The sequence below is a fragment of the Dipodomys spectabilis genome, unplaced genomic scaffold (assembly GCF_019054845.1).
Source record: "Dipodomys spectabilis isolate Male_0828 unplaced genomic scaffold, ASM1905484v1 ptg000081l, whole genome shotgun sequence".
Classification (NCBI taxonomy): Eukaryota; Metazoa; Chordata; class Mammalia; order Rodentia; family Heteromyidae; genus Dipodomys; species Dipodomys spectabilis.
The window spans coordinates 4454239-4469773 of NW_024870758.1; the positions used below are offsets into that span (position 1 = coordinate 4454239).

Consider the following 15535-nt stretch of genomic DNA (forward strand, 5'->3'; position numbering starts at 1 on the left):
TCCTTCTGTGCACTTTGCATTGCTCTGACCTCCTTTATGTTCTCCAAAACTTCCTCATGCTACCTTAGTCCACAACATTCAGGGTGTGTCCATGTTTATGCTTCTTCCACTTGATTTTATTATTCATTGGTGTCTGAATTTAGGTCATGCCTCTAGCCTTCACTTGGTTTTATTGAAGCATCTATTTGACACACTTTTGTATCTAGTGTTTATACCTAACATGTATATGTTTTTAAAACATATGTATCAATATTTACATCTATCATAATGTATATAGTCCAGATTCGATTACTTTGTTAGTTCTAAAGTATATTTTTTCCATTTTAATATGTCTGACTTAAGTAGTATTGTTCAGTTGGTAGAATCTTAAAATTATATTTGACAGGGATTTTCTCATTCAGTAAAACAAAAATAAAGAGGGTTTACTTACTACAGTTAATGATATCTTTGACTTAATGAAACATAATGATACTAATGATTATATAAATGAATAGAATGGATAGACCTCCTCAAAAGCATACTATTATTCCTACTTGAAGTCTTCCTTCTGTGGCTCACAGGCATAGTGACAGTAAAATAATTGAACATTATTTTTTATGCTAGTTGATGTGAAGGTAAGAAAGGTAATAAATCAACTCAAATGGCTCTTAATCACTTCTTTCTGGAATGATATAACCCATTTCATATATTTATCTTCTAGGTGAAATTGATCTTCAAATTCTATCCAAAGTCCAGGCTCAACACCCAGGAGTTTGTATCAACAATGAAGTTGTTGAGCCCAGCTCTGACCAAATTGCCAAGTACAAAGGTACCTGTAACCCGTGATGCTGTATGCCAGCCCTGTTGCCAAAGGCTTTCCACTTCTCATTTTTGCCTGGAGTGATTAATAGTACTCTGGCCGCATTATGCTCTTTGTAAGCCTACAGGAAGAAGAACCTAATTAATTCTTGGCAGGCATGACTGAACACTTCAGACTCTTAACCGTGAATAATTAGATTTCTTTATTGATTCCCTATTCATGCCTCTGTCATCATTAATGTTTATTCTTAAAGACAGAACTATTCATTCATTCAGAAATATTTAAAAAAGAGTCCCTACCCCTAAAGGGTTTATCCTTAATGGGTTATAACAGGAGTTGGGAAACTTCTTTTAGAAGAGGCCAAATAGTAAATAATTTAGACTTAGAAAGTTATACCTACCAGGCGCCTGTGGCTCATGACTGTAATCCAAGCTACTCAGGAAACTGAGATCTGAGGATCTCAGTTTCCAGCCCAGGCCGGAAAGTCTGTGACACCCTTATGTCCAATTAACCACCAGAAAACCATAAGTGGTGCAGTGGCTCAAGTGGCAGAGCGCTCGCCTTGAGCTGAAGAGCTCAGGGACAGCGTCCAGGCCCAGAGTTCAAGCCCCATGACTGAAAAAAAAAGAAAGATAAAAGAAACATTTTGTTTGTTTAAATCGGGATACAGATTGTACCATTTCAACAATAAGATGTACAAGATAGTATGTTGAAAAAGGAACTTTACAATTTAGGTGGGGGGGGGAATGTAGTTGAGGAGGTGGGAGGGAAGGGATGGTAGGGGAAAAACAAAGGAGGAGGCAATAATGCTTGATAAAAATTGTACTCATTACCTTGCTCATGTAACTGTAACCCCTCTGTACAGTGTTTTTACAATAAAAGAAATTATTAAAAATAAATGAAATTAAATGCAAATTCAGAAAAAAAAGAAAAAGAAAGTCACATCTCTGTGCCAGATAATGAATTCTGCCATTGTGGCCCAAAGGCAGTTATAGATTGAGCATGAATGTGTTCTAATAAAACTTTATTTATAAATATTGATATTTGAATTTATATTATTTTATAAATTATGAAATGTTATTCTTTTTATTTTTTCCTGACCATTTAAAAATGTAATGAAGAAGTAGGGGACTTTTTTCTGCCAAAGGCCAAGAAACATGATAACATTATCATGGCCCATACAAAACTATTAATACAGGTATGACAAGCCATGGGCAGCCTGTATCATCATACCCTTGTCTATGTGTCTAAGTCATTACACACCAAATGGGGTGTAATGAAGGGGCTTTTATAGTCCCTGGTCTGTATGCTTTCCCTCCCTGTAAACATAAATGACAGAGACACAAAATTAGAAAGTAGGATAGTAAGTTTTTGGCTTCTATTCCATGCAAAAATAGGTGTTACACCAAAGAAAGCCTGTGTGCCATCATTTTTGCTTACTCATGGCTCACACAATTCTATACCTGTTTCACAACAATTTTCTATCAATAAAATTTACCAGTTGATTCTCATTAACATTAAGATACTATAACCCCTGTGTGACCAAGTTCTCAAAATTACTCTTTTCTGTTGCCTCCAATTTCATTTCAATGGAAAAAAATAAAAATGAACCTTTTGTTTTCTCAGAGCTACATAAAACTGAAAAAAATGTGGCTTCTATCTGTTATGTATGTAGCATTGATTACATTAAAATTCTAAATGGAAATGGGTTCCACATTTGCAATTAAAATTGATGGTGCATCACCTCTTCTCTGTATTTTAGAGCTTGTAGCTAAGAAATCAAACCTGGAGAACATAAAGTTTGCTTGGCATAAGGAGACATCATCTGAATATCAAAATAGAGTGGTGGAGAGAAAAGAACTCCAAAAGTGGGACTTTATTCACATGATTCAGGTAAGAACTATCTACTATAACATATTATCAGAAAGGAGATTCTTTCCAGAGATATCTATGAAGAATGAATTATTTTCCCATTTTTAAATGAAAACTTGATTTCCCATGTTATAAGTGAGCATTATCTATAAAGGTGTTGATAGCACTAAGATTCTTTCTTAACATCAAAATAGCCTACTTTTTTGCTCCCCACTCATAACCTTTACAGTGATGGGCTGGTTTTCTACAGTAGTCCATGTATTGACTTGAGGAAAGGAGAACAATAACAAATCCTAATTAGTTTTCCAATGATTCTAACAATCTCCAAAGTCTAATGTCTCAGATTTTTTTTGGGAATCTTCTCACTTTTGCCTTTAAAGTATGGCCTACCTAATGAGCATACGACAAACAGGAAAGATTTTGTCATTCTTCAACTACTCATTCCATATGATTTTATTTCCATGGTGCCACAACCAGTCCAAGTTAGCATGAAATGTTATCTGGAAAACAAACTCAAAGCAACAAGACTGAAAGTGTGACTCAAGTAGTTCAATACATGTCTAACAAGAATGAGGCTTTGAATTCAATCTCCAGTACCACTCCCACACAGACATATTTTGATAAGAAGAAACTTCTTGTCAATCGGCTGACCCTTTAACATCCTGTGACCAACTGGGTAGACCTATGTCTCTCCTAGTCCCATGTACTAGAGAATCTCTCAGTAGTAATACCTTGTTACTTTTTCTGTGATTTAAGGAGAAAAAAAGCATACTCAAGCATGTGGAGAAGCCAGTGTAAAGACTTAATTTTTAAAACAATGTTCTGTGAAATGGACATATTCTTATAGTGCCCATAACACTTTCCCCTCAGAGTACTACAATTCATAAAGCATAGAATAGGCAGAAGATCATTGTCACTATGTAGAATGGAGTCAATGTTTTCAGCTACAAATGTGTGCTATGGAAACCAAAAAAATATGTCTGAAGGTATTTGGTTACCTTTGAGCAAAATGCTGTAGTTTTCCCTTTTCCTCAAATATTTTCTTACATTAATGTTCTACCTCCAAAAAAAATCTTTAGTCTTCAAAATTTTTAAGTTGTTGTTAACTAAAAATACATTCGATTTGAAAATAAAATCTTCCAGTGTATCTAGTCCAGGCAACAAAGACTCCAACATTGGAAAATACCTAATTTCTCTTTACCCTCTTATTTAGATGCTGTATTATGTAAAAGACATCCCCGCTACTCTAAAATTCTTCCATAGTATCTTAGCTACCAAAGCCAAGATTCTCATTATTGTTGTGTCAGGTAAGCTGTCTCCATTCAGAATGAATTTTAAAGTGGCACCTGTATGTGTATGCATGCATTCATGTACTTTTGTTGTTTGTTTGTTTGTTTTTTAGAATATTCATATCTTTTATTTTTGTTATGAAATTGTTGCTTTGGTTTCTGATTATATTCAGTTAATTTTTACACTAGTAGAAATGCCATTCACAACACCTCTCAATTTAAGAGCGTAATGGAATTCAATATCTATTTACTTAGTTCTCTTAAAAAATTCCTTGCCTGCTGAGTACTGGTGGCTCACACCTGTAATTCTAGCCACTCAGGAGGCTGAGATTTAAGGATCTCAGTTCTAAGCCAGTCCAGGCAGGAAAGTCCATGAAACTGTTATCTCCAATTAAACACCAGAAGCCCAGAAGTGGCGCTGTGGCTCAATTAGTAGAGCACTAGCCTTGAGCTTAAGGGTTCAGGGACAGTGCCCAGGCCCAGAGTTCAAGACCCATGACCAAAACAATTTAAAAAAATAAAAAATTCCTTGCCCTGTATATATGAACTCTTTTTTTATGTAACCCAGAAAATTCAAGCTATTGTTTTAAAATGAGACTACAAATACTTAATTTTATATTTGCCTTTCTTTTGCCACCAACCTTACTTTTTTCCCTCTGTCATATTAATTAATAAAGGTTAAAATATGTGGGATGCCCACAATTTTTGGTTAATTTGCATTTGTGGAGAAATTAGATGCATTGCTCATCATAGCTTTTCTCAAATACCTTTCAAAATAGTCTATTCGATTTGTTTTGTGGTATTGTTTTGTTTACAAAGAAGGCATTTCATCATATTATGTTACTTCCAAAGTTATAATAAGCACCACAGCAGGAATATAAGTAAATGTTGTCAGAAAATAAAACACTAAAATTGTTGAGGTCATCCATTCAATACAGTACTTCTCTGAGGCAGCAGTTCTTACAAATTACCCACCCAATGTCCATGGATTGATTCTAAATACACAGCGGTGCCTATTTTTCTTAGGATACAGCAGACTCCATGCTAAAAAACCATATGTCACAAAATTAATTTCCTTTCAGATACAAGGAATAGCTTTAAACATGGCAAATATGGTTGTTCCTTGTAATCTTAGGCGTAAATTTATGTGTAAGCTTGGCAATGTTCACCAAGGGAATATTTTGATGTACTATTTTTACGTCTAGTCAGTTCAAAGTACTCATTTATGAAAGGAAATTCTGATTTCCCATTTAGAAGGATGTGAACTTGATCCTACCAACCTCTGGTTAAATTAGGACACTGTTCTGAAACATTCTGTACTACATTTAGGAATTCAAGAGTAAACTTAGTTACCAACACTGGAGAAAGTCTGTTTGCCAGGATCAGAAGAGATATTATAGGCAGAGATTTATCCAGAAGTCATAGAGTTTGAGATCAGGTCATATTTGACATCAAGAGCAGATCTATTCTCTATTAGTTTGCAAAAGTGTAATGTTGGAGTACTACTAGGCAGTATTTATTACATGTATTCATCTAAGATATAGGAAATGACATAAATATTCTACATGAATCTGAGGATGTACTTAGTGCCTTTGTAGATACATTAACTGGGTATATAATGAGGAATTAATAAAATTCAATGCAATTGGCATCAAGATAAATCAAAATAAACCCATGAAAGATATGATGACACATGGAAGAAGAATACCTACCTGTGTTAATTTGATCTCCAAATTAAAGCTATTTCTGGATAATTATACTGTCATATTTTTCCTAATATATGATAAGTATGTACTATGTCAACAAGAACTTATGGGAAGGTATCAAAAGAGAGTGAAGAGTCAGAAGTCAGCCTTCTGTGAAAAGTAGTTTAAGTATAAAATTATTTGATGTATTTCTATATGGTAAAAACATTTTAATCACTTTCTCAATTGATATTTCACATTTTATATTACTGATAACAGAATGGGGGACTGCTATTCTAATAAAAACACATTAATCATTAATAGATAATGCTCCTACATATAATAATTCAGCAAATAGTGGTCAGATTATTAAACTGGAACTTGGAAGTCTCTTTCTTTTACAGTAGTCACTATTTCAAGTTTTAACCACTGTAGAAGAAATAACACATCCATTTTTTCTGCAAAGTACAACCACTGAGCCAAAGGAAAAGATATTATTAGATACTTTATGTTGAATTTTCTACTTGTGTCTTTCCTAAGGCTGAAGTCTCTGGTTTGTGTTTGTTTTTGTTTTTGTTCATCAGAAATGTTAAGCAAATTAATTCAATATAAAGCCAAAATATATAAAGGACCTCAACTTTCTCAATATAGTTTGCTTTGCAGATAAACAGGCAAGTCTAACACAAAAAGAAAAACAAAACTGTCAAATATGTTGATCATCATCCTCAACTTAGTGACCAACTACATGTTGCCAGAGAGTTACATAAGTTATACTTGCTCACACTTGATTTAAATACAGAGTAGATGACTGATGATTTTGTCTTTAGTAACTTGATTGGTCTGTTTCCCTTCTCATCACTCCTTCACTGTAAGTATTTCTTGTGTCATGCCCATCAGAGATATCCAGGAAGATTATAAAGGTCCCTAGAGAATCAGTCTTTTCTTCTCAAAGTGTTCTCAGACTTTTGTAAAGACTTAGGCACGTAGAAGATACTCAAAATGTTTTTAATTGAGCTGAATACTTTTTTCATTTCTACCTGTGATATCAAAATTATAATTTCTTGGGGGCTGGGAAGGTGGCTCAGTGGTAGAGCGCTTGTCTTGCATGCATGAGGCGGTGGGTTTGATTCTTCAGCCCACATAAGTAGAAAAAGCTGGAAATGGCACTGTGGCTCAAGTGGTAGAGTGTTAGCCTTGAGCTGCAGAACTGAGGGACAGCGCCTAGGCCCAGAGGTCAGACCCTACAACAAACCAACAACAACAACAACAAAAAAACCCTATAGTTACTTGGGAAAATTCACCCTCCACCAAAAAAAGAAGATTTATGTCCATTAAAATTGACTTGAGGCCGGGTGCCGGTGGCTCACGCCTGTAATCCTAGCTACTCAGGAGGCTGAGATCTGAGAATCGTGGTTCAAAGCCAGCCCGGGCAGAAAAGACCGTGAGACTCCTATCTCCAATAAACCACTAGAAAACCGGAAGTGGCGCTGTAGCTCAAGTGGTAGAGCGCTAGCCTTGAGCTGAAGAGCTGAGGGACAGCGCCCAGGCCCAGAGTTCAAGCCCCATGACCAACCAAAAAAAAAAAAAAAAATTGACTTGACTATAGGGGTAAAAAATCAGGGAGTAAGGAAACTTTGACATATTTGGAAATTGATTTAATATACAGGAATAAAAGGTTCAATAAAAGACACATGCATATACACATGTGTGCATGCATATTTCATAAGGGAAAATGCAGACAAAACAATATGGTATAGATAAATAAAACTAATTAGGAGAAGAAAGAAAACTGAAATCAGAATTAAATGATATGTTTCTTAGCCTACTAGAGTACATCTTGCTTTAGACAAAGGCCCTTTCCTCTATGTTCTGAGCATGCATTACATACCAGCCCACTGTAGTAAATATCCTTAGTGATAACTCACAGAAGCTTCTGACTATGAAAATGAGAGAGAGTTAATTTGGAGGCGAAAAAGAAGAGAATGGAAGATTTGTATTTTGTTTTAATTGAAGAATGCACAATAGTAAAATATTGTGAGTGGCATACGTCTGTAATTATGTAACCAGGTTTTAGTTGAGTTGTTAGAAGGAAACTTTCTTAGGTAAGGGAGATGAGGCAGAAGGAATTCATTAAGCTTTCTGTTTGTCTTGTCTTTACCTATCTAAGGAAGTAGCAAGTAAATGTGTGTTGTTTCTAATAGAGTGGTGGAGAAAAAGATTCTAGTTTATGGCATGTTGAAAGTAAAAGTTACACCATATGTGTGCTCACTGAGAGACATTATGGTAATACATCAGTCAGGGAGTGCATATTGCTCAGCTCAGAAATGGCACTGAGTCACAGCACTGACACCAGCAAATTTTCTGCAATTAGTGCTTGGTTCTTTTTCCTCTGCCAGGTTAAAAATAATAATGATGATAACAGAGCCTTTCATTTAGGAAGACAACCTGCTGCCTTTGGAATGGAAGATTTTTAAATAGGTTCTCACAAGGCTTATTCTTCTTTTATTTTACTGGGACTTAAATTTTTCTGCTACATTCCAATGCCATCTTCTCCTAGAACAGATCCTGTAGTTATCTATCTTCTTCTGAAATATTAGAAACAGTCTAATTAACTAGGCTATATATTTACTATTTCCTTTATTAGATGATCTCTTGAGCTCAGGGAAGTCTGTAAACATTAGATATTTACATTTCAGATAATACATTTTAGATGATACATTTTAGCCTCTAGGCTAGGTTGAATTTTCAGTTAAACACATCAGGTATTGCTGAATTGTCTTCTAAAGCATGGGACAAAATATGTGAAGTCAACCTTTTACTGACAGTTGCAGGCAGCCTTTTGTAAGTAGACTATGGACATGAAAGTCGACCCAACTGCTTGGTATAAATCACCATTTATTCATTGTGCCATTTCTTTCCATTTCAATTCTTTATTCTTGGAGCCTTTCCTGCTAATCTTCATAGTATACAAACAACTCCGTTCCTCATATCACCTCCTGAACATCCAGTAGCTCTTTCAAGTTTGTATATCCAAACCAAAGTCTGTTTATAAACGTAAAAGCTTTTGCCTTTCATTCTTCTCATTTCTAATAATAGTAATTCTATCTTTTGAGGTGCTCAAACAAAAATCACCAGTGTTTACTGGCTCTGTATTTTTGTTTTGTTTTGTTTATTTATTTTGCTTACACTTTATATTCAAGTTGTTGGCAAACCTACTGGAATTAGAAGAATAATGCATAAAGATGTTCCAAACACATGTCTTCACCTTCTAGTTAACCATTCTAAGTTACCTTCACGTATCACCTAGTTGATTGCAATAGTCTCTCTGTCCTGTTCCTATAGGCTGCATAGCCAGAGTCACCTTATTAAAATGCAAATTAAGTCACCCTAGCACAGTGCTGTGCAAAATAGAAGCTACACTTGGCTATTAAAGTTAAAATTAAAATTGATTAAAATGGAATAAACCTAAAATTAGGTTCTTCAGTCACACTAACCACATTTTAAGTATCCTACAGTTCCACATAATAAGTGGCTACTGCATAAGACTATGCAGATATAAAACACACCTGTCAATCCAGAAACGCCCAATAGACAACACTATGGTTTCCAGTTTGGTCTTATAAGAGCCTTTCCCTCATCTACACCTTCATGTACTCCCTCTGCCACACATTCAGCCTCTGTTTCTTTCTCACTCAACTCCAATTGCATGGACTTCCTGTTAAGGTCTTGAACACAACAGACATGCACCTGCTTTAATTCCTTTGCAGTTGCTTTTATCTTTGTTTGACACAATCTTCCCTGTCATGTCTACATGGTTTACAGGTCTCTGTTCTAATGTCACCTTATTAAAGACTCTTTGTGACAACTGTAGGTAAAGCAGCGGTTACTCAACCTGTTTTACTTCACCTCCCGATCTCTTATTCTGATTAGTTTCTCATTTACACATGCCATCATCAGATGTGTGTAGAACTTATTTAATCTTCCCCACCTTGATGTCTGAGCATGTTATTTTGTTCACTGATGAATTCCAAAAAGAAAGTAAAAAGAAGTTATGAAAGGAAGAATAAATGAAAATATGCACTATGTTTTATTTCACAGGCACCAGTGGCTGGGACAAATTGTGGAAAAAGTATGGATCCCGCCTACCTCGGGATGACCTCTGCCAGTATGTCACTTCATATGACCTCACTCAGATACTGGATAACCTAGGAATTAAGTATGATTGTTATGATCTACCGTCCACCATGGACATAAGTGACTGCTTTGTTGATGGTAATGAAAATGGAGACTTACTTTGGGATTTTTTGACAGAAACCTGCAACTTTAATACGACAGCTCCACCAAGACTTAAAGCAGAAATCATGAAAGATCTTAATGAGCCTGAATTTAGTATTAAGAAAGATGGGAAAATTCTTTTTAATAATAATCTGAGTTTCATTGTGATTGAAGCTTAACTATCCATCACAAGAATATATTCAAAAATTATATTTTCAATAGCAGTTGGTCATTTACTTCCCAATTAAAATTACAACTGTTTTTCATAATATATAAATAATTGCTTCTTACAAATTGAATCTAAAAAATTTCATAAACTTTCATACAGAATCTTATGGGAGTACTTCTGCACTAATTTCGTCCCTGAGAGATCACATGCAGGCTAACTACCATGTCAGCTAGAAATAGAAGACCTGAGTTCCATTGACTTGTTGAAAACAAAATCCTTTCCATTAGCTGATTTTACTATACATTTGTAGACTACTAATAAAATATGTCCACTGGATTCTTAAATGCTAGTAAAGTAAGAATTTATTGATACTTTGACTGCTAATAAAATAGATTTTTCTCCTCCTCTTAAGAAGTATTTTTCTTTGTACATTCTCTTATTGTCATCTTAAAAACAATTTAAATCTACTACTGAGAAACAAATGCTGATTGGGCACCATGGCCCAAGCCTATATTTCTAGCTACTCAGAAGTTAGAAGTAAGATGGTAGTAGTTTGAGACCAACCTGGGAAAAAGTTAACAAGAGACAGCTAGACACTGTTGCTTGCTCCTGTAAGCCAAAGAGGGCTGAGATCTGAAGGATCAAGTTTGGTATTTTTGAAGCCAGCCTGGTCAAGATAGGTCTGCAAGACACTCTCTAGAAAGACTTGAGAAACTCTTTGAAAAATAACTGAAGGAAGCAAAAAAAAAAAAAAAAAAAAAAAAAGCTGAGTGGTAGCTCAGGCCTGTAATCCTAGCTACTCAGGAGACTGAGATCAGAGGACTGTGGTTCAAAACCAGCCCAGATAGGAAAGTCCATGAAACTCTTATCTCAGAATAAACAACTAGAAAACTGGAAGTGGTGCTGTGGCTCAAGTGGTAGAGCACTTGCCTTGAGCTGAAGAGCAAGGGACAGCACCCAGGCCCAGAGTTCAAGCCCCACAACCAGCAAGAAAAAAAAAGATAAGCAATTTAGAACATTAAGAATACTACAAAAGCAAAGCTTTATAATATATTGCCATATATTTTCATTTCTTGCTATTTGATATGCTTTTTTGATACATTAAAATTTATTTTATTCAGTCTGGTTTAGTTCTTTGCATATTTTACATTTCTGGTTTTTGACACACACAATTTAAAAGATCTTCTATAATCATAGCTTAATAATTCTGGTGTATGTTATAATAATTCTACAATCTTAAAAATCTTTGCTGTAGTTGAAACTCATGTGTTTTAAACTGTTAATGAGAACAAGTTGTATTCTCCCAAAATAATAGCCCACTGTACCAATAAAATGCACTGAAATGAAAAACTTCCAAATCTCCTGCCTTGAAGTATACATTTTAGCCTTTTCTAATTCAAGGAAACCTTTTATTTCTTTTGATAGCTTATCATCCTTTATGTTGCTTTCATATTTCTTCAAAGGTTAGGGGTCATCTTTACAGTGGGGTTGGACGGAATTTTTGAAAATTTTCTTAATGCTCCCTACTTTGTTTTAAATATTAAGCATGTCATTTTTATAGTACAATATATCTTTGAAGTGAGTAAATAATTTAGAAAGTTAATAAAGGATAATTATTTATAGTAAGTAAATAAGACTACTCTTTTCAGGCATAGAATAAAAGTTAATACTTACTAAATAGCTCATGGACTTTGCACAGAAGACTTCAACCCAGGATGATAATAACTTCTTGCTATTACAGTGTTACTCTCTCATGCTATGGGATATTTATATTGAAGTGTATATGCCCAGCCCCTCCTTACCCACCTACCTCACCCCCAAGAAGTATATAGGCCTAGATTACATGGAAACTAATACATTATCAAGCATTGTTGTTCATAATAAGTAAAGCTGACTTGCATTGATCTCTTCTCCTAGACAACTTTATCAATGTTTCAATGTGTTATTTGTTATGAATTTCAACAAATAAGATGACAGTTATCCAGTCAAGATTCCTGCATATGAACATTGAGCCATTAATCACCCTGATTAATCATCCTGAGTGAGGAAATCTGTGAAGAGCACATGATTGATGGGAATGGAGCCGTGATGACCTTGAACAATGTTACTAAAAGGCTGGAAACTGAGACTATTGAGTAAATTATGTCTGTTCATAAAAAGCACACGCGTAGGAATAAACAAAAATAGAACTGATGTGGAAATTAAGGATAGAAAACACTAAAAAAAAGTGATTCCTATAAAGCCTTTTCTGTAAAACACAAGAATAAATAAATATTCACCTGCTTCAGTTTAGGTTAATTGGAATACACAAGAATTTTTAATAGAAAACTTTCCATGACTACCTATCACTTAGTGATTCAAAGCCATATAGTATCAAGGGATGGAATTGTTGGACTCTTTCTGTACTGCTTAATATTATGAAGGTTTGAAATAGTCATATATTGATTTTACAAGTTTGTTCTTGTGGTTTAGAAAAAAAGATGCCTGATATGAATTTGGAATGCTACTTCATAAATCGTGCATCTCTCCGTGTTTTAACATAGTGTCTTATATATGGAAGATGCTAAGGACATGGTAGTGAATGAATTGTACCCTTCTCAGGCTTCTGCCTTCTACCTTATGCAGTTATTTGGGGATTACAAACATAGTTCAATAAACTGAACTAAGGACCTTAAAGTGTAGCTCAGTGGTAGAGAAATTTTATGACATGTGCAAGGCTCTTGACTTAATTCTCTGAAACAGACACATGCATCAAACAACAAAAAGAAATGAAAAAGGAAGAAAGCATAGGAGGAAAGGTAGGAAGGAAGGAGCAAGGGAAAAAGGAAAGAAAGGAGAAAGGAAAAATAACCCAACAATTGTGTCTCTCTCTCAACATTATTATTATTATCTATTGTTACTTATGATTAGTGCTATTAATTTATTTAAGGTTGTTTTTGACACTTCTTATTTTTGTGTGTGTGTCTCTGTGGGTATTGACTATTGGGATCTCACAGTCTAATCTCTTGGTAAGCCACCCTCAACCCCCTGATTTGATGGACATCCATCTAAAGAGATGTAAAGAACATAGAAGATATTAAATATTATTTCTGTAAAAGTATGCAGACCCTAATAGGTAATGTATTTTAAATGTTTATTTAATTAGATGCATCCTAATTCTTCTGAACATATACCAAAATGATCAAAGTAAACTTATTGTAGAAAACCCTATATATTCATGTTTATTGTAGAACTTTTTGCAGTAGCCAAATTATGAAATCAGCCAAGGTGCCCTTCAATGAATGAATAAAGAAAATGTGATGCATATGCATAATGGAGTTTTACTCGGCCTTTCAGAACAATGAAAATACATCATTTCTTAGAAAGTATAGAACTAGAGATCATTAATGATGTTAATTGAAATAATCCATTCTTATTTGTACCCCCCAAAATGTTTTTTATCATTTTGTAAAAGCTAGGGGGGAAAAGCACAGTTCAAGAGACCGGGGAAAGATGGTAGAGTGTAGCTGGGCTATATGTGATCTCTCCCCAAGAAACCAGTTTTTGCAGTTCAGTGAATAATTCACTATGGGAAAATCACACCTAGTGACCTGCAATAGTACAGAGACTCTGTATAGTGAAAAAAAATTCAGGCAGTTTTCACCATAAGACAAATTTGAGTACAGGTGGCTGTGGCAGCCTTGAGCACCTGCTGTGGGACCAGCCAGAGACCAAGGGTGTGCATCTCTTCACCCAACTCCTCCAGCTCAAACTGGAGGGATCAGGAGTGGAATTCCACATCCTGCTGGCTACTGTCAGATATAGATCAGGTTGGCCAAAAAGGAAAACTGTGAATATCCCCAATCCTTCCCACAGAACAACCCAAGGAAGGCAGGCCCAGCCCCTACCCCCTGCACCACCAGAGAAGATCACTATATTTGATACTGGCATAGACTCCACCATAACAGCTAGCAGATAACTCGGGACACAAAAGCAGTAGGCAACACCATTTTTGTCCAGGGCAAGGATCTGGACCTGTAAGAGTCAGTTCAGCCAGGGGAATGCTGTCCTGCCCAGGAGGTGGGGAACTCCTCACAGGACCAGGGAGGATCAACCTTCACTACCTGCAGATCCCAGAGAGGCAGCCACGCTCCCTGCAGGCCACAAAGGAAGTCCACCCATACCACAGCCGAACTGGCAATGCAGTCAGCTGCAGGAATCTTACTAAAATTCACTAAAAATAAATACATAAAAACTGGACAGGCTATAAAAGCTGAGAAAGGATCCAGGTTAGAGGCCAAAAGGGGTCTTCCCACTTTGGAAATACCACTGACTCCAGACAGGCCAAAACTCCACCACGCCCAAACTCAGTCCCAACTGCAACAAACTACAGTCTCCAACCACCTCCTCCTGGCAGCACTAACAAACAGACAAACAAACAAAGCAGATTGTGCTTTTTAGTCTGGGAAGAAGGTGGCAAAGTCCCCAAGCCTGTAAAGCAGAACTTTTTTCTGCGCCCTCAAACAAGCTGATTTGAGAAACCAACCAAGCAACAGGGAAAACCAACCTCTACCAGCAGATCAAAGACGCCATCGAGGGACTGGAAAGCAGACTTAGGAGAGACATAAGAGTCCTCCAAATAAATTGAAGATACTTTTTTGTCTTTTATTTTTCCCCAATTATTTTTTTTAATTTTTCTTTATTCTTTTTAAGTTCTTTAATTTTTTTTCTACTTCTCTTGTTTTTTTGCAACTAGTTTAACTCTCTGGTATCTTTTTTTTTCTGTCAGTATTTTTGTGTTTTTGTTTTTAGCTTTGTTTTCTTTTTGCAACAATCCTGTTTTGTTTTTGTTGTTTCCTTCCTCATTGCTCTTCTGTTCACAACTGGATACACATCCTACGGTGACCACTAGACTTTCTCCATAACTGTGTATAGACTTAATTCAGAGTATAAGTTGATCACTCAATTCCATAGTGCACAATGTTAGTATTCCTAATTTTAGTATTATTACTTCATACATACATAATTGATCTAATTTTTATGTATATGTATATTTTTTCTTCTTTCTTTTTTGTTTAATTTTTCTTCTCTCTTTCTTACTTAGAAGTTAGGTCATTACTTTCCTCCCTGTGTTCCTTGGCTTTGCTATATCCCTCTAATCTGATTTTTCTCCTCCTATATTTCATTGCATATTTTAATCTTTCCTCTAACTTCACCTCAACCTATTTACAATTATTTCTACTCCTTCATTCCCTCTTTGATTTCTTTACTCTGTTGATCTCCAGTGTGAAACACTGAGCTCGACCATATTGGTAGTCAGTGAGACAGTGCCAAAGTGGCTCAGGGTGTTATCCCTTCCGGCCAAACCATTCTAAACCTCATCACACAGATACTCGCAGATTATAACTGTTTATAGTCCCACTTCTGAAACACAATACTCTTCCACTGACACACATAAGCAGAGATA

At 35.6% G+C, this 15535-nt stretch overlaps 1 protein-coding gene across 1 annotated transcript in view; it reads left to right on the forward strand.

Annotated features, from left to right (window-relative positions):
• The window catches only part of Hnmt (histamine N-methyltransferase), a 31876-nt gene extending 21373 nt beyond the window's left edge, over positions 1 to 10503 (forward strand). Inside the window, exons 3-6 of the mRNA XM_042683559.1 lie at positions 701 to 808; positions 2562 to 2692; positions 3885 to 3978; positions 9744 to 10503. Of these exons, the coding sequence (XP_042539493.1) occupies positions 701 to 808; positions 2562 to 2692; positions 3885 to 3978; positions 9744 to 10099 (689 nt within the window). The 3' untranslated portion in view covers positions 10100 to 10503. The remainder of the gene's footprint in view (positions 1 to 700; positions 809 to 2561; positions 2693 to 3884; positions 3979 to 9743) is intronic.
• The last annotated feature ends 5032 nt before the right edge of the window (positions 10504 to 15535 follow it).